The sequence below is a fragment of the Cebidichthys violaceus genome, unplaced genomic scaffold (genome assembly GCF_023349555.1).
Source record: "Cebidichthys violaceus isolate CVI_PGR_0920_01 unplaced genomic scaffold, fCebVio1.0.p SCAF_1, whole genome shotgun sequence".
NCBI lineage: Eukaryota > Metazoa > Chordata > Actinopteri > Perciformes > Stichaeidae > Cebidichthys > Cebidichthys violaceus.
The window spans coordinates 17,219,287-17,243,790 of NW_027176262.1; the positions used below are offsets into that span (position 1 = coordinate 17,219,287).

Consider the following 24,504-nt stretch of genomic DNA (forward strand, 5'->3'; position numbering starts at 1 on the left):
TCGGGTTTAATCTCTAGGAGGAGTTCGTTAAAGTACGGCGCCTTGAAACGGTCCAAAAACGTCATAAAATTCAAAATGGCCGACTTCCTGTTTGGTTTAGGATATACCTCCTTTTGACTTTTTTGTACGTCCCATCACGTTCCACATACCTACCAAATTTCATACAGCTAGGTGAAACCCAAAGTTGGGGCTACTCTGTAGGGGGCGCTATCGAGCCAAAATGTCATGCCGCAGCTGGACACCCCAATAATACTGGAATTTTCACCACGATTGAATTTTGTGCCAAATTTCAAAAGATTCCCAGTATCCCAAGCACCTCCTTTTTGCGATGAAACTGGTACGATAATAATAATAATAATAATAATAATAATAATAATAATAATAATAATAATAAGAAACATTAGAATAACAATAGGTCCTCCGCTCCGACTACGTCGGTGCTCGGGCCCTAATAATAATAAAAAACATTAGAATAACAATAGGTCCTCCGCTCCGACTACGTCGGTGCTCGGGCCCTAATAAAAAACATTAGAATAACAATAGGTCCTCCGCTCCAACTACGTCGGTGCTCGGGCCCTAATAATAACAAAAAACATTAGAATAACAATAGGTCCTCCGCTCCGACTACGTCGGTGCTCGGGCCCTAATGAGGAAAAACAGTTCAAGCAGAACCTCTATGGAAAAGACGACCAGGTCCGAGAAACCAGAGAAAGCGAAGCAAACTGCCCCGGGGTGAGAGAAATTTGTGATTATTCTTGCCTTTTTGTAAATATGGCAAATGTAATTACATTTATGTAAAACCATTGTCAGTTTTTCCCGGTTACAGTGCCACAGTATAAATCAGCTGCTCAGACGAGTGCCGTTCACGCAGTAATAATACAATATAAAAGCAGATCCCATAATATACCTCCAATTCAAGCTGACCACCAGAAGACAGGTGTAAAGCTTCTTCGTCACCCCAGCCACTCTGCCATGTTGCTTATCTGACATGGGAGAGGAACGGCATCATTCCATTGTACTTGGGCAACTTGGCTAAGGTCCTAGGCGCCCCTATGGGCCACAGCAGGTTGGGCGTGGAGCCAGGTAGTAATGGCTCGTAGGCTACAGGGGCAGTGATGGGCAGCGGCTCAGTCTATCACTGGCAGCAGTGTGTCCCGCCAGTGGACGCACTGGTTGCTAGAGGGTGTTCAGTGGCGGTGGACAGCAGGTATTCTCCTGTAGTGAAGTTCCTGGCCTCTGGGGTCATCAGTGCAACAGCACGCTGAAGCTGTTAGTGCAGGCCAGAAGATGTCTATCACCGGCAAGATTCATCTTCAGCCGTGCAGCCAGACCCTCCAGGCTGCAGCGAGTCTGCTCAATGGCTTGGATTTCTCTTACCATTATTTCTTTTAAACTTAAATTCCACTTGTGACACCAATGTGGTGAGCTGCATGCGGTTGAAAACTCAGGAAAAAAGCTAGTGAGTGATCAACTTAACATGATTTTGTCAAGCTACTGTTTCAAAGGGCATACCTATATGAACTTGCATGTACTAAATTTCAGCGCTAAACTCACCACACAAACAGGGTTCAAAATTCTTGTTTCATTTTGCTGACACATTAGAATCAAAGGTTTTTACAGAGGGGATTTTCAATATCTCTTTATATCACTACATAAACCAGCCAATACTGACAATGACCATTAAAAAAGGAATAGCATGTTCTTTAAATTTCGCTATGAACGATATATTCAATTCAATTACATTACATTTTATTTGTAGAGCCTTATATCACAAATCCCAAATTTGTCTCAGAGGGCTTTACAACATGCTGTCTTTGAAGCCTTGCATATGAACAAACCTCTGAATAAACTTCCAGAATATAGATAGGAATGAATCTGGAAAGTTATGTAAGTGCTACTGAAGTGGACATTTCACGCTCAGAGTCTGAGAAAATTCTCATTTTGAGATATGTATTGTTTTTCATACATTACAGGTAACTAGGGTAAAATAATGAACTAACTATAACTAACTATACTCAGCAACCCACCGGTTCCCCCTCAGGTTAACACTGTGATCTCTGTCTGTACTTTCAATGTAGTTTGCGCCACCAACATGTTGAGAGTCGTTGAGAAGCAATTGAAATGCTCACTATTTCGGATCTTGCACCTTTAAGTCTAGGTGGAATTCTCCCCAACCACTCCATGTATCCCCATATACAATAAACTTATATTATGTTACAGTAGTTCCATACTTGGGTCACGTGGTGAGCAAACCCCATTCCAATGGCAAATATATATGAACTTGCATGTACTACATTTTTGAGAACGTAACGCAACATAAATAACAGCATCAAATTGATAACATTCTCAAAGAAATTAGCAACTACCTGATCAAAGACGAGGTAAAGAAGACTGCTCATCCATTTGTTGCCACTCACTACATGACATAGTACAGGACATATTTTGGTCAGTACCAAAAATGTGTTCTATTCGATAACCAGCTCTTGAATACAAATTATTTCAACTTCTCAGTGTTGTGTCTGCTGTCTGAAATTAAAAAGTCAGTCGAGTTTACAAACTAGAGAGATACAAGCTTCATATTGAGTCATCGCTCATCACTGAAGTATTATCAATAAAATAATAGATATTTTTACAATAATACCAACGCAAAACCCTTCAGAGCTGTGTCTATCATCTACCCTCTGCTGCCCCTATCACACTGATGTTTTCATTCTTTGTCCTGTATCGCTTATCACACACACACACACACACACACACACACACACACACACACTCACACTATGTCCTCACCTCTAAAACGTGTTCTGTTTGTTGTTCACGGTCCAGTTTCCTGGAGGTTGTGGTGATCAGACCTGAGACAGAAAACAACAGAGAAAACAATTAGATAAAAGACAAACACACAGACACACAAACACACACTCACACACACACACACACACACACACACACACACACACACACACCGTGGTGGCCAGTAAGCCAAATGAGCAAAGTGACATTGTAATTATTTGTAGGTGTCAGACACAATGGCTTTTTTTATTAACACTGAATGAGAGAAGGGGAGAGGAAGAAAGAGAGGGAGCCACAGATACAGTTATTAGTGAGAGTTTTGTGTTTTGAATGTTGGTACCTTTTTAAAAAAGGTAGAGGAAGGAGGCATGTTCTTTAGATCTTGTATGGGTTTAAATCACAGTATCATCATCATACACTTGGATGCTAACATCTGAACATACTTGAGGAAGATCATTAATATAGTACATTAAAATAAGATTGGCCCTAAAATAGACCCTTGTACAACTAGCATTTGAGGACCACGCATCACCGACTCTAGTACATTGTTATATCTTATTTTAAAGGATTTCATCCAGTACAGGGCATCAACAGATAAATACAATTTAGACATTTGAAAGTAAAACATTAGGATTGATTGTGTCAATTCTAAAATCATGCTTCCAACAGCACCACTTTTATCAAGATAACTTTTGATATATTTAACAAAAAATATATTTGCTGTGTCTATTTAATGATGCTTTTGGAAACCAAATTGCTTTTGGTGTAGAGAAAATTCACTTTCATTTAAATGACAGACTAAATGACATGTTAGAAGCTACTGGGAGGATACTAATGGGTCTATAATAAATACAAGCTTTATTGATAGAGTTATTAGATGAGTTAAAGTTATAAACTTATTTCTTAACAAATCAATATTAAAGACAACCATTGACTAAGATCAAGGACTTTCATTACTGCAGATTCAAAGACATTTTCAATTGTGAAAACAGGTTGTTTTTTCCAAGTTCAGAAACTTTTAATCTCACACCAAAATTCTTGGCCAAATACTGTACCAAGTCTACAAGGATGAATTCAAGATTGTAGCTATTGGCTATCTTCTGTCACTTTTGATTGTTCTTTATTAACACATTTTGACCTGCTTTACCCTCCTTCTATTAATCTTATTAATATTTTCAAATTTGCTAATATCCCAGATTTGTTGATTAGTTTCATAAAATAACCATCTTTAGCCTGTCTCAGTTCTTTTACTACTCCTGAAATGTTCTCTTATCATGTGATAAACCAGATTGAAGAGCTGACTTCAATGCTATGTCTCTGCTTCATTAACCTCCAATGATGCTCATTTAACCAGGGTAGATTACATTTTTGACCTTTTGAAAAATTCATTTTTAGTTCTACTCATTATGTCCAGATTCCTTTTCTGTGTCATCAGTAGAACGACAGTAGAACATCAATCCAGGTGGACTACTTTAATTTATCCCAGATGGACTGACTAAGTTTGGCGTATAACATAAAAAATCGTTTACCCTATTGTCTGTGTGTTTAGTCAGTTTCTTTCAATAAAGACTACGATATGACATACCTGTTACCAGATTAAAATATTAAGTGATTCCTTCAGGTTTGTGACTAAAAACGAGATCCATCTGCATTCATGATGATTGATTAAATTTAAGTGTGGGATTTTAGTTTCAGCTTTCCAACAAGGTCGGACAAGTTCTTTTCTAGAATAACCTGACCTATAAGGTAATCCATGTTGTGACACAGAGAACACACTCTGCAGCCAATCACACAGACTTCAGGGGCAGAAAATGAGCTGCAGGCGGTGTGGTTATAAGAGATCAGAGTTCACATTTTCAATCAGACTTAGTGATTCAGTGTGGCTTTGTAGCACAAAGGCAGTTTGTGTCCGTTTCAGATTTCATAATGGGTGTGTATAGCACGGCTCGGAATGGAGCAGTGCATGAAAAGTATTCTGTGATTTTTACGTACAAATTGCGCCGACTCCCAATTTTAACTCTTTATACATGTATAAAAACGTTGTTGATTTTAAGAAAACCTAGGAATAGTTCTACATTCGCTGGTCGAACAATAGACTGTTTTGGATCCCAAAAGAGAAGTGGACAATTTAAACAATGACCCCAATGATCATTTTCTCTTTTCAATTGAACTCTAATATAATCCTGTGCCTTTAAACTGGCATGTCAGTCACCCTCATCACATGTGTTACTGTGTTAGCGCCGTAGCAAGCCAGCTATAGTTTGTGAGAACAGTCAATCAGGCCTGCTGTGGGTCGTAGGTCGCTTTCGCCTGACTTCCATCAATATACCGGCTGTGCCGCACACCAGATCCCTGCTACACGCCATCCACAAACAGATACAGCGCTCACTTTCTCCTTTTGTCTCGTTTGTTTTTTCTTCTCTGAGCACTTTTGATGTCTTTTTTTGATTATTTATAGTTATTTATAAGTTTGGAGTAAAGAGTAAAGTTTGGACATCAGTACATTCTTTCACTGTAAAGTATCCTGTCATGCAAAGTCAACCCTTAAAGGAATATCCACAGAAATATTCCTGGAGTACATGTGCTGTTTATCACTGACTTGACTTCCCACACTGAATAGTCTTTTGTTTTTCTTTTTCTATCTTATAGGGTCCAACCGAGAACAGCTAGATCAGGGGTGCCCAATATGTCAATCGCGATCGACTGGTCGTTCGCGGAGGTAGTGCAGATAGATCGCATGCCATTCAAAAAAAATTAGATGTCCTCATGGCATTTGCCACTTGATTGACGTACATGGCAGCCAGTCTGAGATCACGTCTTTTCTAACACAAGGGTCACTACGAGCTAATTAGTTAGCCTCCCAATTTATTTCTACTACAGAAGCTAAAGCTGCAGCGCCATGATTTGGTGAACTTCCAAAACCTCGCGTCAGAGCTGGAGACGCAACGGAAGGCGTGTGCGCAACTTGACAGTGCGCGCTACACAGAGCAGATTGACAAGTGCCTGCCAGAGTTTGACAAACGCTTTCAAGACTTTGCTTTACTCGAGCCAGTCGCTACATTTATGTGCTGCACATTTCGGGAAGATATTGAGGTGATTCAAAAATTACAACGCTGTTTCACTGAACTCGTCTGGAGTGGAGGATGAGATTTTGACACTACAGGCTGACATTCAGCTGAAGTCTAGGGCTCATGGACAGTTTTGGAACTTACTCACAGAGGAAAATTACCCAAACATGAGGAAATGTACTACCTTCTTGACTGCATTATTCGGCTCTACTTATTTATCTGAGTCAGCCTTTTCCCACATAATGAATATTAAGTCCAAATACTGTTCCACCATGACTGATGATCATTTGAAGTCTGCTTGAGGCTGGCTACCAGCAGCTACTGTCCGGACTATGCAACCCTGGTTGATTCCATTCAGTGCAAGTCATCAGAGTAAGGTATGACCAAAAATGTACAGAATTGTATTGTGCCATAAGGATTCATGCAGTTATGCAAGATATTTAGCATTTTGAATGTAGGTAGATCATTTTGACTTGGTCATTTTAAAAGTAGCTAGTAAGCCGGAGAAGTGTGGGCACCCCTGAGCTAGATCATGGGTCACTAATAGGCGGACCGCTTCCGAGTCCGGACGCAGACGCCGTTGTCTCCGGAACTGGACCTAGAACTAATAGATAATTGAGAATTATTACATTTTGATGGAGCGCTTCTATTTTAACCAGTGCAGCTTTTCTTGCCTTTACGGCACTCATTCAGCGGTCCAGGAAACACACCGACCAATTACATGCATTGTAAATCATCTCACATGATGCTACTCAGCCAATGAAATACATATATTCTGATAAGTGTTGCCCTCGACTCAAGTGAGATATTCACACACAGGAGAGAGACGGGGAGAGAGGCTCAACAGTCGGAGAAGTACGTAAGTCAGAGAAGTTATTTCACATGGCGTTCTCCAAAAAGAGGAATGTGGTCAGTGAGACCAGTCTTCAACCAAGAATGGACAGTCTCTTATTTGTTCATTCTTCACACAAAACCATTATGTCTCCTATTTTCAGAGACTGTGGTAATTATTACATGCGGTAATGTGAAGCGCCACTACAAGACAAAGCATAACTCCTTTAAGCAAACATACCCACTCAAATCCAAAATGAAGGCACAGAGATACAACCTAAGAGCCCAATATAATCAAATCATATTGAATTTCTGTCAAAAAATGAAAGAAAAAAAAAATCAATGGAACAGATATAGTCACTTCACACAATTGTGTCTTCTTAGAAGATGAGAATAATATGGATATATTGGCTTTTTTGATTGATATCACACCTGAATAAATATAAAGCTGCAGGTCATGGTCAGTTCAGTGAAGTAAATTTTTTCTAAAATGAAGTACTACACTTTAAGAGTAACATTTTTCAAAAGCTTTCTGTTATGTATTTTATTTTTAAATGAATCCCTTATTTTACTTGACATGTATTTATTATTAGAGTATGTATTATATATAACTGACAATAAATATTGTTGAGATATTATTCAACTAAACTTTTTTTATTTGATTTGACAGTCAGACGTTAATACAACTACTAGGCAACTTCAATATATATGGGACTAAATAATGGCCAAGTTAGACATGATGTCTGTGATGTGATGTCCCGGACCTTTGTATGAGGAAATTCTCTCTGACTGGACCTTGTTGAATAATAATTGAATACCCCTGAAATAGATAGAATGAAGAAATGGTATGATAATGTTACCTAATGTTATTATACAATTAAAATCTCTAACCCAACAGTCCATAATACTCTTAATATTTAAAGAAACCTGAAAATGGAAACTAGTGAAATAAATGGGCATGCTAAATAAATGATTCAAAACAAATACATCAGTAGAATTGATCAATTATTCTGTCATAAAGCATGTAGGTGTTTCTGAATACACAAATGTAGCTCTTTTGGGGTATGATACTCCCTCAGGTGCCCCTCCTCTTTCTCGAACAATATCATACAGAATGTAACACTTTAGACACATCTAACATATTGAGGAATTAGAAAAGGAAGAGGGGGGCTGAGCCTCCAGCAGTGGGGCCCGAACACATTTTGCTATGGGCCCAAAAAAGGCTTAGGCCCAAATGTCAGAGTCACAGTCCAACCTTTTAATGATATTGATCAATACTGACTCTTTGCTGTGTGCTGTTCCAGTCATTAATGCAATCTTAACAATCAGAGAAAAACACTTTTGATGAATGAGAACACTTTTATACTACATTAGACATCAGACTGACATGCTAACAAGCCAGGAGCATCTGACTCCAGTTCCTGCATCTGTTAGTGCCAACGTATTAGCTTTAACAAGGAAGAGGATGTGACAGCACTCAACAACTACACAACACACACACACACACACACACACACACACACACACACACACACACACACACACACACACACACACACACACAGTGGGTCTATTAACTACTGTCTCTCTGTATGCATCCAGCTGCTGTGTCACAGCATCAAAGTCACAGATGACAATACACACATACAAAAACCCACAACATCTCACACACACAGACACACAGAATGTTTTCACTCAGTAACACATACACACCCAAACTCACTAATAAACACATCAAGACCTTAAGACATCAGTGCATGTTATTATAAAAACACCCACATACTGAGACACAGACATGCTTGCACTTCTATAATTAGATGCTGAAGAAAAGATTGCAAAATTAGAGTAAACTCACACACAATTCATTCCCCTCACCACACAAACACACACCATCTGTTGTGAAATAACCCCCTCTCCCCCCTCCTGACAGAAACCTAATTAACAAAAACCAACAACATTCCGACATCATCATGTTGCATCATTGCATGTTACGAGTGTTTAGTTCTCAGCAGCTGTCCTGTCTGCATTAGCGTTTCACTAGCTGGACTCCAATCAACACTAATTAGGACACGCACGTATATACGTGCATGTGAGTATTTACTCATAGTCCCACATTACATTACAGTCATTTAGCAGATGCTTTTATCCAAAGCGACTTACAATTCAGTATCTATCTATACACCGTAGGCACAGCTACGGGAGCAATTTGGGGGTGTCTTGCTCAAGGACACATTGACATGAAACTAGCAAAGCAGGAGCCGGGGATCGAACCACCCTCTGATTGAAAGGCGGCCCTGCTCTCCACTTACCCACGGTCACCCCACATGTCTGTATGTCTATATGTACATCTGTGTTTGATTAGTACTACTCAGCCATGCAGATGCACATGTGTGCTTGCGTTTGACTCTTAACTAGGCTGACCCGAACCTTTGACCGTTAGTAACCAACGTCAGGTCAGTATTTAAATAAAGCATTTTTTTATTTTTTTTATTAGATAATTATACTGTACCCAAAAAAGCACTCCATGATGTGAAAATAGTAATCCCACATTATTCATTAATCCAATAGGCCTATACTTCTTGTCGATGTATCCCATCATGAATTTGGATAAAGTGATTCATTTTATAAAATGAGTTGATGTTTTTCTTTAATAAATCAACTTTCTTTAATAAATATAAGTCATCAGTGCTGCTTCCTTTTGTGTCCGTGGAGGGAGAGCAAGTAAAGATGTTGAGGTTAAATGCTAACAAATATGGATTGAAGCAGAATATTTTAAAAACATAAACATGTTGTGCATTTTTTCAACAACTTTTAACTTTTGGACTTCACAACGCTGTATAGTTATTGGAAATCTTTGGATCACACAAGTCAGAAAAAAGGTTGATATAGACTTCAAATGTCAATATTATGAAAGATGCTCTCAAAATATGAAATCATGCCAAAGTTATCTGGGATCCAAGATTTAAACCAAAAGCTCTGTTAGTGGGCCTAATATTAGAAGAAAATTGGGCCCAGAAAGCAGGTTTAACAAATTAACCCTGAACTCTGAGTAAACATAAGGCTGTTTATATTTATCCGTTATTCATATTGCAGTCAATTAAGATGTTTTGTATTTTCTTCACTCCAAATCAACGTTGTCAACCTGATTTCATCTGTATGAAGTCAATAAAGGAGCAAGCACTCTCGCATTCCTGGCTCTTGTTTGGCTGGCTGTTTATCTATGTTAACACTTTGGAAGTAAAATACATAGAGAGAACAGTACAATCAGACTAAACTAATCCTGAACTCTAAGTAAACTGTTGGAAAACAGAAGCTCCAACTGGGCCAGTGGATGAAGTCTAAACTACTGCTCGAACACTTTCTCCTACTGTAATTTGCTTTTTAATTTAATTTTTTTAGGGCTGATAAAGCCGCTGGAAGCGCTGCTCGCAAAGCGCTCAAATAATAGTTTGCCTCCTGGGCATTAAGCCAGTAGTAGAATTATAAGATGCAGAATTGAATTGTTCAACAGCTGCTAATTTAGACAACAAGGTCAGCAACATGTAGCAAAAGATATCGGTTTTAAAACAAAAACGGAGTAGTGTGGATGTAGCCTTAGGATCATCTGAAAACCTCAAGATCAAAATTTCGGGAGTTCCCAAGATCATTAGAAAATTAGTTGTCACCTTCATTTGTCTCTAAAAAGTCCTTTTAAAGCTTTCTAAAGCAGTGGGCAGTAACCGTGGGGGTGACCGTGGGGATGACCATGGCTAAGCGGAGAGCAGGGCTGCCTTTCAATCAGAGGGTTGGCGGTTCAATCCCCATCAATGTGACCCCTAAAATTGCTCCTGTAGCTGTGCCTACGGTGTATATATAGACACTCAATTGTAAGTCGCTTTGGATAAAAGCGTCCGCTAAATGACTGTAATGTAACGTAACCAATAAACCATCACAAACAAAGCCCATGCTCTCAAACTGCCTCATGAGTAATAGCTCATTGGTTTACACTTAACACTGATGCCCTACTTTCTCATGACATGCATCAACATCCTGTTTCAAAACACAATTCATAATAATGAAGAAGTTATGGGAACTATAAGCATCTCCTAAGCCAAATGAAATATGTAAAAATTTGATTTTCGTGGCAGTTTGCCCCGTGACATATTTCAATGCTACAGGATGTCAGGGAGTCAGGAATTGTATAAATATGAAGATCTAGCCACTTGCTGATGTTTTGCAGTTATCCAAGGTATCCAAGACCCGAGGAATGACCTAACAGGTCCATATTATAGTTATGTGGGTTTAATTGGGTCGAGTAAGCTCCCGTTGTATTCTCAGGTCTGTTTGTTAAAATGTCTAATATGTAAGTACATCTATGCAGACTCTCTATCAGCTCTAATCATGTAGTGCATGCAGCTAACCTGGCAAACATTTTCAGTCATGTAATGTTGCACTATGTGGCTGAAATAAATGGTCTTTCTTTGAAAATTGTTTCACTGTTTTTACTAATAACTTACAAAATTATTAGTAAAAACTCAACGTGAAGTGACATTAGATAAATAAAACATGTAAAAAAGGGAGTTGGTATGTTGAGGATTAAAAAAAAAAGACAGCAGATTGTTACATGATTTAGTTATTAAAACAGAAGAGATGAGGCACATGAAGAAGACAAGAGGGGAACAAGATATAGAGAAATGACTAGCAGTGATGAAGTGGAAATACTTAAATATATGGGAACACAAATCTCACACAATGGAACACATCAGTCAATGTGTGTGTGTGTGGGTGTGTGCGTTGATTACCATATAGATAGGATTACTGAAGCCTGTGGATGAATGAAGGGCTTAAGGCTTCCGCAATACTGACAATTTACTTACAGAGTAAACATACACAGAAAGAGGAGGCGGGTTGACAGCAGAGGTCAATGACACAAAGTGATGGCCCAACTGGCTCAATTCACACCAACAACCTTCCGCTGTACAAGGTAATGATGTCGGGGATTTTGGGGATTCATCTTGTATAGAAGTGTGAAGCCTTCAGGAAGAGCTGAGGTTCTGCCCAGATCCATCTGCTTCTGAAGAACCCTTTTATGAAGAAAGGGTTCTTCAAGGTTGTTTGCAAGATTAAGCTTCCCTCCCCCAATCTAGGTACAACCCTTTATGTTGAAGAGAGATCCAGGTGGAACCTTTATGAAAGGTTTGAACAGGAGCTAAAGGGGTTCTCCGATGGGGAAGTTGAAAAACCCTATATGATTCTACTTAGCACCTTTATTTCCCAGAATGTAGAATATATGTGAATGTCCCATTCAGGAATTCCAGTAACCTTACTTGTTGATGAAGGTTCCTTCCCTGTCTCCCAGCACAAGACCATCGTTTGGGAAATCAGGAAATTCTGCCATCCCACAGTTCTTTGCTCTACCACAAATTGACAGCCCTGGCACTCTAAGCTCTTTCTTCTTCAACCAGCTCAGAAAGGAAGTGAAGCTAGATTCAGTGATTGATTAATTATGTTAAAAAAGAATTTCAGCAGGTTGTGAGATTCAGGTGACTAAAGGACATCTGTTATCATGAGTTTAGGGGAAATCTGTTTATTATTATGTACATTATGATGCACAAGACATCTACAATATTTCTATTATAGAATAGTGTATATTCACTAGCTTCTATCACTATGAAACCAGGTTATTGGGAGACATTAAATTATGCAGGAAAGCAGACCAAGTGTTCCAATTGTGTTCACATTGTTCTTTCTTTACTGTAAACAGGTTAGTGATCAGATTTCTCACCTACCCGCAGCGGCATAGAGACTTAGTTATGTGTATACATGGCCAATACTGAGCTTTTTTCCAGCAGAAATCTAGCTGAGGACACCATGTTTCTCTAATGCCCTAACCTGATTGTAGAAATCAGGTTCTTGTATGTTTATGAAGTCAGCTTACTACAGAACACAGACTGTAAACCAGTTACAATGAATGCACTTAATGAAGAGTTGAGCAAGTTCATCAACAATATATATCATACTATTAGACGTGGTGTGTAATACAACTATTTTGCTTCTTAAGTCAAGGATTTTAAACAATATTATAGAATCCCTCTCAATCATCACTTCTGACCCATTAGAATGTGTGGCAATGTCCGTATCTGCAGAGACCCTGCCCTCTATGAAGGCAAATCACTGTCAAAATTCGAGAGCGCGAATGAGATTCACGCGCAAAATCAAACAAGCGCACGCGTATTTTACTTTGTTGAAGGTTTTTACATCACTCCGCGAGCAAAATTCCCGAAAGCCCCTCTCACGCGAGCAAAACTTTACTCTGCTGATAATAACATATTTGACTAAGGTTTTGAATGCAGGTATTTACTCGTAATGGATTGTTTCATCAGTATTAGTACATTTACTGCAGTGAAGGATCTGAATACTTTTTCATCCACTAATTACTTGTCAGTGATTTAAGTTGGGCAAACAGTTAATATAGAAACAGTGGTCACTAATCTTGGCTACAGATCCTTGAGCGGGTCCAAATTGTTGCTCATATTATATACAACTACATTATATCTCTTCTGTAAACACACCAGTATGATTAAATATGATAACATCATGTTTTAATCAATTAAGATCAAAGAGCTTCTTTGAGCTGTTTGTCACAAGAGGTTTGACTATCAAACACACATTGTCTGTAATAGAATAATGATTGAATTTAAATCAATCTGAGCAACTTGACTCCATTTACAAGAGAAACACATTTTTAATTATTGTATTTCAAAACGCTATTAACATAATTTGTATTTCATCAGCCTCTACAGTCTGAAAAGTTTACAAAACCTGTCAGACAAATGTAGAACATTCTGAGTACTGGAGTAGTGTTTAGTGGCGGATTGAAAACCACTTCTAACAGACACAGTGATATCCGGTCTATCCAAAGACGAGGATTGTAACCAATTAGATGTAGAGATACAACGGAGACTGGGTCCGCCCAATTACTGTCAAAAAGAAAAAGTGCGAGCGAGCGAGCAGAGTAAAGTTTCGCGAGTGCGCGGGAGGGACTTTTTCGCTCGCACGAGAGGGAATTTCTCTGCCTAGATTTTCTTATTTTGCTGTGTTCAGGACGTTATCATCATATAGAGGACGACCTCTATATGATGATGGGCCAATTTTAAATGTTGTGTTTACAAACCGCAACCAACAAATCCCACTATTGTGCCTTAGAATAGGGGGGAACGCGGTTTACATGCTGAAGACCTGCTAATGCTTTGCTAAAACAGATTTGTTGCTTCTTCAAGGAATAGCTCAGTGTAGTGCTGGGCGGTATGACCAAAAATGTATATCACGGTATTTTGTAAGATTATACCGGTTTCACGGTATATCACGGTATTTTTTTTCGCATTAAGGCATTAACTAATTAATTAACAAACATAAAAACATGACGTAGATAGGTTTGCAGTTTTCAAGGTGTAAATTTCAGATTGCATCACACATGAAAATAACTCACGTGTTCTGCTGAGGTGACGTAAATTGCTTGTGTTACCACCAGCGGCATCAACAGTGGCTCCAAACTCGCAAAACGTTGGATTTTTTAAAACCAAAACACTTCCAAACAGCAGACACAGCTCCTCTCCTGGGCTCAGACTCTATTGGTGCATCTCCGGTCTCTCTTTGTTCCTCCTGCATCGCTCTTTTCTGTTGTTTAAGTAACGCGACGGAGACTCTCCCAGCAGTTAGCAGACTGTTGTGCTAACGGCTAGCTACCGAGCTGTACCCAGCATGCTGTTCGGCGGTGAAATTTTATAAATGTACAATTATTAGTGTTACAAATTGTTTATGTGTCACAAACTGTTGTGTGCCGTGGTGTTGCCCTGTTAAAGAGCATTAGCTGTGGGTTATTAATTGTTGTGTTATAAAGTTATAACCATAACTTAGGGGTCCGTCTCACTACATAAGTAGCTCCGACAGTAGCACTCTTTGCGACGAACAACATATTTTGCTTCTTGTTGAAGAGTGACAGAAGTTGTTTCGGCTGTATGACGGTATATGAAAAGTTAATATCATATGGGAAATTTAAACCGGTATACCGGTTGAATCGATATATCGTCCAGCCTTGGATCAGCGTGTAGTGCATGTGCATGGAAAGAGTGTGTTTGAGCGAGAGAGATTGACATTCAGTCATACACTCAATCAGTTACTGCCGATAGGAGCAAAGTAGTGAAGTCAGTAGTAAAACTGTGATTGTTGCAATTAATGTACAATTTCGGCTACAGTTTGTCAGGAAATATATGCTACAGCTCCTCAAGACCCAAGCCATCTTTTTATATCTTGCTTGCCAACTGTTGAGTAAAGTAAAGGTTCATCCCAACGTTAGCAACAACCTGGGCCCTGGAGCAGAAAAAACAGTTAACCGCACCCTTATCTCTCCCTATCCTGTTAGGAACACAGTGAGTTCCTCAGCAGAGGAGAACAATTCTTCCTCTCGTGTCCCTGCCTGGGAATCTCACCGGTTACTCCGGGTCACTCTGTGCAGGTAACAACTGACACCATGTCAACTGGAGAAATATTACCGTAAATTCTCTAATAGCGGCGGGCCTTGATTAACCTACCTCTACTACAAGGGTATCTATAAGGCTTGTTTGAAGCAGAGATATGAGAGACACACGCAGTCAGGACGTATTTAACCCCTTCAATTTCAATCAAGCAAAAGGAAATACTACTGCTATTCTCAGCTTTAGTAGCTGTGAGGCGCAATGCCTCTGAGGATTCTTTAAAGTGTACAGTGTTTTGGCTGACTCGGATATTCAGCCATAATCAGCCAGCAAGAGGCTCCAGGCTGCAGCTGCAGTGGGGAGGACATGGCCGGATGGAACCCTCCAGAATCTGAGCTGCTGAGAGCAATCACCAACTTGCCCTCTGATGCCGACAGAAACGATATCATCGCTTGAATGAATGTCAGCAGTTTTTGTTGGATGCTGTAGCCCAGAGAGAGCAAGGCGCGTGTGCATTACTATGCGTGAAAGTTTTCCTCCTCCCTGGGACAGAGGTGTGCTGAAGACCGTCTTCAGGATCCTGAAGATAAACTGGAAAAGAAGACCAGCAGGTATTGTATTTTTCTAATTTAATGGTCTGCCTCTGAAGAAAGAGTGAGAGCTGCCAATGAGCTGCTGCAGCGGAGCAGCTGATTAACAGGCAGCCAGACAGCAGAGAGATTCAAGGGGAAAACAGTGTTTTCACATCTTACTCTGTGAAGTAAGGCTTTATTTCCACCAAACCAGAGCTGCTGATTGTGGGAAGAGTAGAAAAAGTAACCAAGATGTAGTTGGAGAGTTTTATTTTGTTTCTGTCAGTTTGGATGAAGTTTGTTTTACGATTAGTGAAACAGCTTTCTCGGTCAAAATAGCAGCACTGGGGAATTTATTTCTTCAGTGAGCTATATGTACCACTGTGACTAAAAACATAATGCACTGTGTGTAAGCAATGGCTGAACTCTAACCTGACTATGCTGTGTGTTTCCATAATTTGTCTCAAACAAAGTGCAAAAGCCTGGGTAAAAAAAGCAGCCACAGTTTGTCAAGTACTGCAATACTTTGTGCACTGAAGGTCACTTCACTATGATACCACTGAAGGAGAAATGAGCTTAAAATTAGAAGAGCCGTGTTAAAGGAATAAACAGAGAGATGGACAGAAGAAATAAACAACAAAAGTGTCATGAGAGAGGAAGATTGCTACAGGCTAATGGACGATCTGCAGTCTCTCATCAAAGTTTCATAGGAAGAGAGAGAGGACAAAGATGTGGTTTAAAACATTGGAAAACAGCTAACAAGAGAAGAAAGGAGAGTTACAGTTAAATCAGAGAGCATGAGAGGACGACAGAAAGAGAGAACATAAGGAACTACAAGATGATAATACAAAGAAGCGAAGAGCAAAAATCTCTTTAATAAATCAGAAAGAGAGAGACGAGTAGTTGCTTGAGATGAATGGGTGGAATAGTTGCAAATTCTAAGCAAAGAGATCTTGACTAAAGAAAAGATAAAAATAGCAACAGCCAATTATATCTGCCCTCTCTCCATCCCACGACGTTTGTGCAGAACAAACTGTGAGGCAGCGTGCAGAGGGGATGTATCAGTTAATGTTCCCAGACCTTGTTGCAGTTGCTTCTCCCAGCATCCATCCGCCTTCTACTCCTTCTACTCCTTCTCTTCACTCCCTCTTCATTCTACTCACACTGTAGAGATGCTATTATTTCCAAGTCCCTCCAATTAGATGTATGTGGTGTTATCACCCAACTGAATGCCAGTAATGAGGAAACATCAGAAAACTGGAACTGTTGATGATCTTCAGGACTGTTAACATCACATGTGCAGATGAGAGGGATAATAATAAAAACTATACTAGGCAAACTGGGATGTAGATATTATTTTATAGTCCTAATCTTCAGGTTTTTGTGTAGAACAACAGCTCTGAGGTCTCTTTCTGTGCATCTTCTCATCCAAATGTAGCATTTTTTTATCCTTCCGTTTCTTTTCCCTTTTTACCGTGCAGTGCAGTGTAAGTTAAAAAGACAAACTTATTGATAAATGTCCATGTCTGATTTGGTACAGGAATATGATAGAATTTGTGTCCTCACAGGATTTCAACATTTCTTTTTCAATTTCAATCATTTCAATTTCTGGCGTAAATGTAGTGATAGTGTATCATTGTGTTCATTTCGGTTTCTACTCAGTAGTATATATATATATTTGTTTACCTTTATTTAACCAGATAAGTCAATTGAGAACCAGTTATTATATACAATGACGACCTGGCCAAAAAGGCAGCAACAGGAGACAAGTCGTTACAAACGAATAAAACATAGAAACATCTCAATAAATCTTATACAAAAATTACAACATCATGTACAATATATAAAAATCTGTGTTCAGGTAGAAGCAAACTCAGTAACAGTTGCAGTGATCAGAGACTATGGTTTGCAATGAGTTATTGAAAGAGGGTGACGGAATGAGGGTGTGGAATTTTACCTTCTTTTGCAACTCGTTCCAGTGGCTTCGAGCAGCAAACTGGAACAAGAAACGGCCGAAGGTTGCAGACTTTTGGAATGACCATGTTGATGAAATTGCTAGAACGTAAATTGCGGTTACTGTTACTGAGAGCGGAGATATGTGGGGGTTTTACCAATCATAGTTTTATAGATGAACTGATACCAGTGGATTAATCTGCGGGTATGGAGTGATGGCCAGTTGACTAAAGAGTACATGCTGCAGTGATGAGTGTTGAAAGGACACCGGTGATGAAGCAGGTGGTGGTATGGTTTGGTCTGGCTTTGCAGAGTGGGAAAAGAAGGTTTTGTTATGGTACAAAAAAACTATTCCTGATCTGACTTTGGAAAGCAGTTTATGTGCATGTTAAAGGTGAGCAAAATTTCTAGCCCAGTGTTTTTCAGCCTTTTCTGAGCCGCGGTACATTTCCTACATTAAAAAGGTCCCGCGGCACACCAACAACCAAAAAAATTACAAAATGACACACTGTAGCATAATACAGCAAATATACATACCGATACCCGGTGAATGTAAATCCAAACAAAAGATAACTTTCGCTGTATTGCCTCGAGCTCACTGTTTTTTCTTTCTTTTGACCACCACTCATATTAGGCTTTTCATCTGGGTTAGAATGTTGTCCAGGCCCAGTTCAGAGTCTGCATTTTTTTTCTTTTCAAATATTTCTCCATTGCTGTTCGTCTTGTCACCACAACCTCTACCGCTCATCATTTAATTCTACTTCGTCTTAAATTAACAAGGTCATTATTGCGCTACTTACTGTCATCCGCTGGCCAGCCTCTATATTGCAGGATCAGACGCTGAACAATGGCAAATTATTTGCAGCAACTAGGGGTGCAATGGATCGTACCACGGTTTTTGAGTCACGGATCGGATCATTGTTCGGATCAGCAAAGAAAAAGGGGGGGGTGGACAAATCCATTTCCATTCATTAATAAAATAACTTCAAGAACAATTAAAGCAAATAAGTTTGGGCTACAGTTTTACATGAAAACCACAATATTTAAGATATTTATTTTCAAAAAGATGAGAATCTATATTGTGTGGGCAAAGGGTAGCGCCAGATTTGTGTCTGTGTGACTCTCACAGAGGGGCGTGTCTGCAGCCCCGGACTTCAAATCTCCCACTCCGCCGTGATGAAGTGAGCAGTCAGTCTTTTCCTTTTCATAGAGGCCTGGAACGATCGTCTTACTGAAGTGGGTGCGTGAGGGGATTTCGTAACGTGGCTCAAGCACTTTAACCAGATTTTGAAATCCTTTGTTTTCCACAACGGAGAATGGCCTCGTGTCTGCAGCAATAAAGACCCCAATAGATGTTGTAATAGTTTTAGCCTGGTCGGATTCTGCCCCAAACGCTTTCTAAATGCTGCAGTGATAAGTTGTTGTTGTTGTTGTTGTTGTTGTGCCTGGCCGCTGTCGCTGACAGACTGGGATGGTGGTGCTTCCTATGTGTGGACATGCCCGATGTATTATTTTATATTGTCTTCTGTAACCTCTATTTGTAATTGATGTACATATTATTTATGTATGTATTCTGATTTAAAGATAGGGTTGGTAATCTTGAGAAATTAGCAAGAATGCTAGATTTTAAAAAGTATCCAACCAGAAAACCCAGCTCAGTGTTGCCAACCCTTTTCCAATGAAAGTAGCTAGCAGCACTAGCTCCAACAGACTGGAAATGTAGAGAGAAAGTCTCCATGTCTTTATCACTGACAGCCTGTCCCTTCAGGCCTCCCTCCAAAGACACTTCCCAAAATTATCATTATGAATGAATGTGAACATGCATTCATGGCTACTCACAGCTCTCTCTCAGAGCCAACGCACCCCATGGGACTGACAAAGAATACATAACTTGAGTGCTGACTTTCATTGTCCCTTTTCCTTCCTTCTTAGCTATTAGTACTTCTCTAGTTAGTGAGAGAATTCTACAATGTTGTTGTGAACTTCTGTCTCCACTTCGCAGTGAATACAACTCATCTGAACAGGCCAGAGAATTGAACCTGAAATAAATTTTTTTCAACACAGCCACACAGTCACTTAGACTGAAACTATCATTTCCCACGTTGGCTACTTTGACCTGACACTCAATCTAAAAGAAGGACAATTCATAATCTTCAGCTGTTTGTCAACATTCTACTCAACCTCAACATCGCCTTTCACCCACACAGACATACACACTATTACTCACCAGTGCGGGTGTTGACAGTGAAGAAGTTCTGTGGATTTCCACTGATGATGCGGTAGTTGAGCCTGTCAGCGGCTGCAGGGGGTGAGGCATCAGGGTCCTGGGCCTGGATCTGGATCACAGAAACATCCCGTGGAGAGTTCTCAGGCACTGAGGGCCGGTACAGAGGCTCTGAGGTCAGCGGGGCGTTATCATTAACATCCTCCACCTGGACGAACACCTCAATAGTCGCAAACTGGGGAACAACACCGTGGTCGCTGGCATACACTGTTAACCAATAGGAGTCCTTGGTCTCACGGTCTAACATATCCGTAGTGTAGATCACCCCTGGTGGAGGAAGAGACAAACGGAGCAATTACTTTCTGGGTATTTAACTCTGTTTAATTTCTCATTATCCAGACATGGCTTGGAGAGAGTAAGCTACTGTCTGTACTCTACTGTCTGTACTGTACGCACTATTATTTCTATGGTTTTGCTTACAGTCAATCACTGCAAGCAGCTACAACCCATACAAGTCTGTCATGCCTTGTTTTGACCTGTCATTTCAGGTCCAGTCCCTCCCTTCAGCTCTGGTTACCTCATTCCCTTCACCTAACTTTCCCCACCCAGACTCACCTGCATCCTATTCCCTCATGTGTCCCTCATATTTATACCGGTTCAGTTGCTTTCACTCTCGGCCAGATTGTCTAGTGTTTTTCTCCCAGCTTTCATTTCTGTATTCTTCCTTTGGATTCCTTTTGCCTGCCCCTTTGGATTTGTTTGCTACACAGACTGATTACCTGGTTTGACCTTTTGCTTGTCTTTGATCTAAATTTTGAAGTAAACCCCTTCTACCTGAACTTGAATTTATGTGTTGTACTTTTGGGTTCAAGTCAGTCTCCAGTTGTCACATTACAAGCAATTGAACTTTGACGTTAAAAGTAGTAAAATGTTAATACACTGAAATAGAATGAAAAATTCATAATGATCAACATAAACGTTGATAACACAAAATAGATATAAAAATGGTAATAGATCAATTGTAAATAATAATACTACAAAATGCTACATAAAAGCCAGACTAAAAAGATGGAGTTTTATTTTACGTGGGATCAAACTACCGATCTTTTGATTGGAAGATGACCAGGTCTACCTCTGAGCCACAACTGGAAGGTTGGAAGGCAGTGGCATGGAGTCTAATGACTATGAGTGGGTTATTACTCCCTTGAAATAGCATGTCTTTCCTCATGGGCTTTCCCATGAATGCTGCAGGCTAATGCTAACACACACACACACACACACACACACACACACACACACACACACACAAACAAACAGGTATCTTTAGCATATAAGTGTGAAGCTTTTAGCCACTCCATTTGTCTCTATGCTTTAGTGGAGAAGCTCATAAGATATTTAGATTTAGAGTGTTGCTGCTTCCAGGATGACTCTGGAGAAATGACAACAAACCCAAGCAATAATGTCACTATTACTGTCTCCTGTCCGGAGTAAACACACTTGTGTGTGTGTGTTAAGAGAAGTGAACTGGTGGCAACCTGTTGTATTTGCTTTTCCGACTGGAGATTTACAGTGTTCAGCAGTGGTGGGGAGTAACGTCAAGTACTTAAAGAGCATTTTAATAGTAACTTCTCTCTAAATCCATGTTTTTGAGTTACTGCAGCAAAATACTTTCACAGTAACTTTATTATACTTTCAACTGATTCCGCCCAGTCTACTCTGTTTACTATGAAAGCAGTTTTTACACGAGCAAAATGAATGATTCTGGACTCAAAAACAACAGCCCAAATACTAGTTAATTCTTCCGGGTAACCAAAGACAATCCCAAGTTTTACACACTGTCCCTAGCAGGTACTGAAATACTCAAAACCACTTGTAGACAAGGGACGATTCAGGAGCAATGTTTAGGGCTATAGGAGAGGGCATGTCAGTGGTGGTGTGGTAAACGTGGGTGGTGGTGGTGGGTGCTAAGTGCATATACTTTTCAGCGCCATTATAATGCACAGGCTTATCGGGACTCAAGTAAAAAGCACAGGGATTTGTGTGGTACTCCTGACTGAACAGGAACAGACCAGGGCTCTGCGTACTGTCTCTCGCTAGCAGTCCTGCTAACTTAGCTAACAGCTAACGTTAACAAAGGTTTAGCTGACTTGCATTACGGTACATTCAAGCTCTACTTTGCAAACTGAGCATTGCACATAGGTAAATTATAATGCTATCATGTGTTCAAATGTCATCTTGTAAAATGTATTTTTTTCTGGTGAGGAACTTGAATGAATCCAGTTGTTTGAAGGAGATGTCTCCACAGCAATAGAAATAGAGAATAGAGATGAATTATGAGCTGTTTAACTTCACCAGATCTAAGCAGCTTATGAACTAATGCCAAGGTTTTTTTTCTATCAGAGCAACCATTTAAATAAAAATACAATCATTTATTTCTTATTCATTAGTGTGTTTTATGCAAATAACCCCGGTAGAGGACAATAACAAAGTAAAAGTATAATATTGGGAACTTTTGACGGTTTTCACCGACTACAGGAGAGTTGAAATTATTTTTTGGGATGTTGGTGAAAACAGTTTGTCTGGAGCCTTGCTGTCAATTCTAGTTCTTAATTAGAAAATTGGAATCGGCAGGTCAGACTTTTGAAAATATGGATGGTGGTATGATGGCATTTTTATGCTGCCATGATAAATTATATAGACTTTGGAGATTTAACCCACAACAATTCTTCATATTTTACAAGATGATAATAAGCTGTACATGTTCATAATCAAACTCGTAAATACAGCTGGCATAGACTTGTGGTAGACTTGATGTTGTACCTTGAAAAGGTTTACACTCATTTCAGTAACTTAGTTTAGCTCAACTAGAAAACATTTCTACACAAGACTGTGCACTTTGTCATCCATCACTTCAATCCAACTTCTGTTATCATGGCTCATAAATAACATTCATGTTGAGCGTGGACATTAAATCTTGACCTTTGGGAAGCAATATACTGTGTTGAATATTCAAGACTCAAGGTTTACTTACTTAGCTATTCCCAAAAGTTTCAACCATATCCCACAGCCTTCTCCATATATGTTGCAGTGCAATATACACACTGCGTAATAAATGGTAAATGCACTGTACTTGTATAGCGTCTTCCAATCACTCAAAGCGGTTTAACACTATATGTCATCATTCACCCAGTCACACACTGAGCCACAATCGCCCACTGTGGGCGGCATATAAGATGTTCAGAATGTCCTTTCCTTTTGATTGTATTAACTTCATATAGACTGACAATACACACACACAACTAACCCTGTAAAAATAGTAACCTAATATTCACATATTTGTGAATCAGATCATGTTAATCGCATCCCTAGACATACAGAAGAATCTGACCTGTATACAGAGTATCTTTAGATAGTTGGTTGTACAGCTCTGGCCTTTATATACAGTAATAGCTACATGAAGAGCTGCAACAATTATAAGAATACTAAGGAGTCTTTGTTTTATTCCTCATGGTGAAGAGTTTTCTTTCTGTTTTCTTTTCATATGGTTTAGTTTAATGGGGTTTCTGTCCCAGAACCTGCTGGCTGAGGGGTCTCTGTGGGTGAGGGCTTTGTTATGGAGCATGTCAGGGTCACTTTATTTTAGTCCTGCTTTAGTTGGAGAGAGGGGCACCAGATCATCTGACTTCAGTGGGTGTGCTGCTGCCAGGAGCTGTACACTGTTCTAATGCCCTCTCAAGGTCATTGGTGTCCACACTGCAGAGGGTTGGACTCGAGTTGCATCCCTGTCTACCCTCCAGCTTTGGGCTGTTGACATTTTTTATTTGTGTACATTGACTTTATGTACACAAATAAAGGTTTTTCATCCCCAACACCACAACAGCAGATACTATACAGTCAAATAAAATAGAAGCCTTTTTTTAAATCAACAAATAAGGAGAATAATTTGCTATTGTGTTTATTTGGTTGTCAGTTTGTGTGCTGAGGATGAAAATGTAGTCTGTTGTACAATTGTTTGGTAAGAAGTCATTTGTGATTTGCTGAGGACACAGTAAGGACGTGTAAGACCTGTGGTTGAGGATCAGACAGAGGATTTTATAGAGGTTGCTCATCCCACTGTAGTCATTGGGGTAAAATTGATCTCCACGTTTGTGGACTGATGGTATCAGTCCTCGGTTCCACATATTGGGGAAGGTCCCGTAGCTAAACACGAGGTTAAAGAGTTGCAAAATAGTCAAGTTGAATACAAGGTCTGTGACTCTTATCATTTAATTTAGGATGTTGTCGACACCACAGGCCTTCTTGGTTTCCAGTGAGTTTACTTTGTCCTTAAGTTCTTCTTAGTTCGTTTCTACGCTGCTTTCCTTTCATATGTAGCATTTTCAATATTATGTGGTTTAGTTGGCTTTAGTGTTCATGATTGGATGTTGGCCTTTTCAGGTGGACTGTGGTTGTGCTGTGAAAGACATCAGGTTGAGGTCAGTGATAATCTAATCTACTGTCCTGTTACGCAGAGATGATCCCGTTCTCTGCCTATCTGAGACTATGTTCAATTCAATTTAATTCAATTTATTTTTGTAGAGCCCAAAATCACAAATCACAAATTTGCCTCAGAG

The 24,504-nt window shown here is 39.7% G+C and overlaps 1 protein-coding gene across 9 annotated transcripts in view; it reads right to left on the reverse strand.

Moving 5' to 3' along the window:
• The window catches only part of LOC137874066 (protocadherin Fat 3-like), a 227,113-nt gene that overhangs the window by 84,053 nt on the left and 118,556 nt on the right, over positions 1-24,504 (reverse strand). For all 9 annotated transcript variants that reach the window (XM_068712737.1, XM_068712713.1, XM_068712721.1 and 6 more), the window contains 2 exons: positions 19,895-20,218; positions 2,791-2,852 (listed from right to left, as the gene is read on the reverse strand). In XM_068712737.1, coding sequence (XP_068568838.1) covers positions 2,791-2,852; positions 19,895-20,218 — 386 coding nt within the window. The remainder of the gene's footprint in view (positions 1-2,790; positions 2,853-19,894; positions 20,219-24,504) is intronic.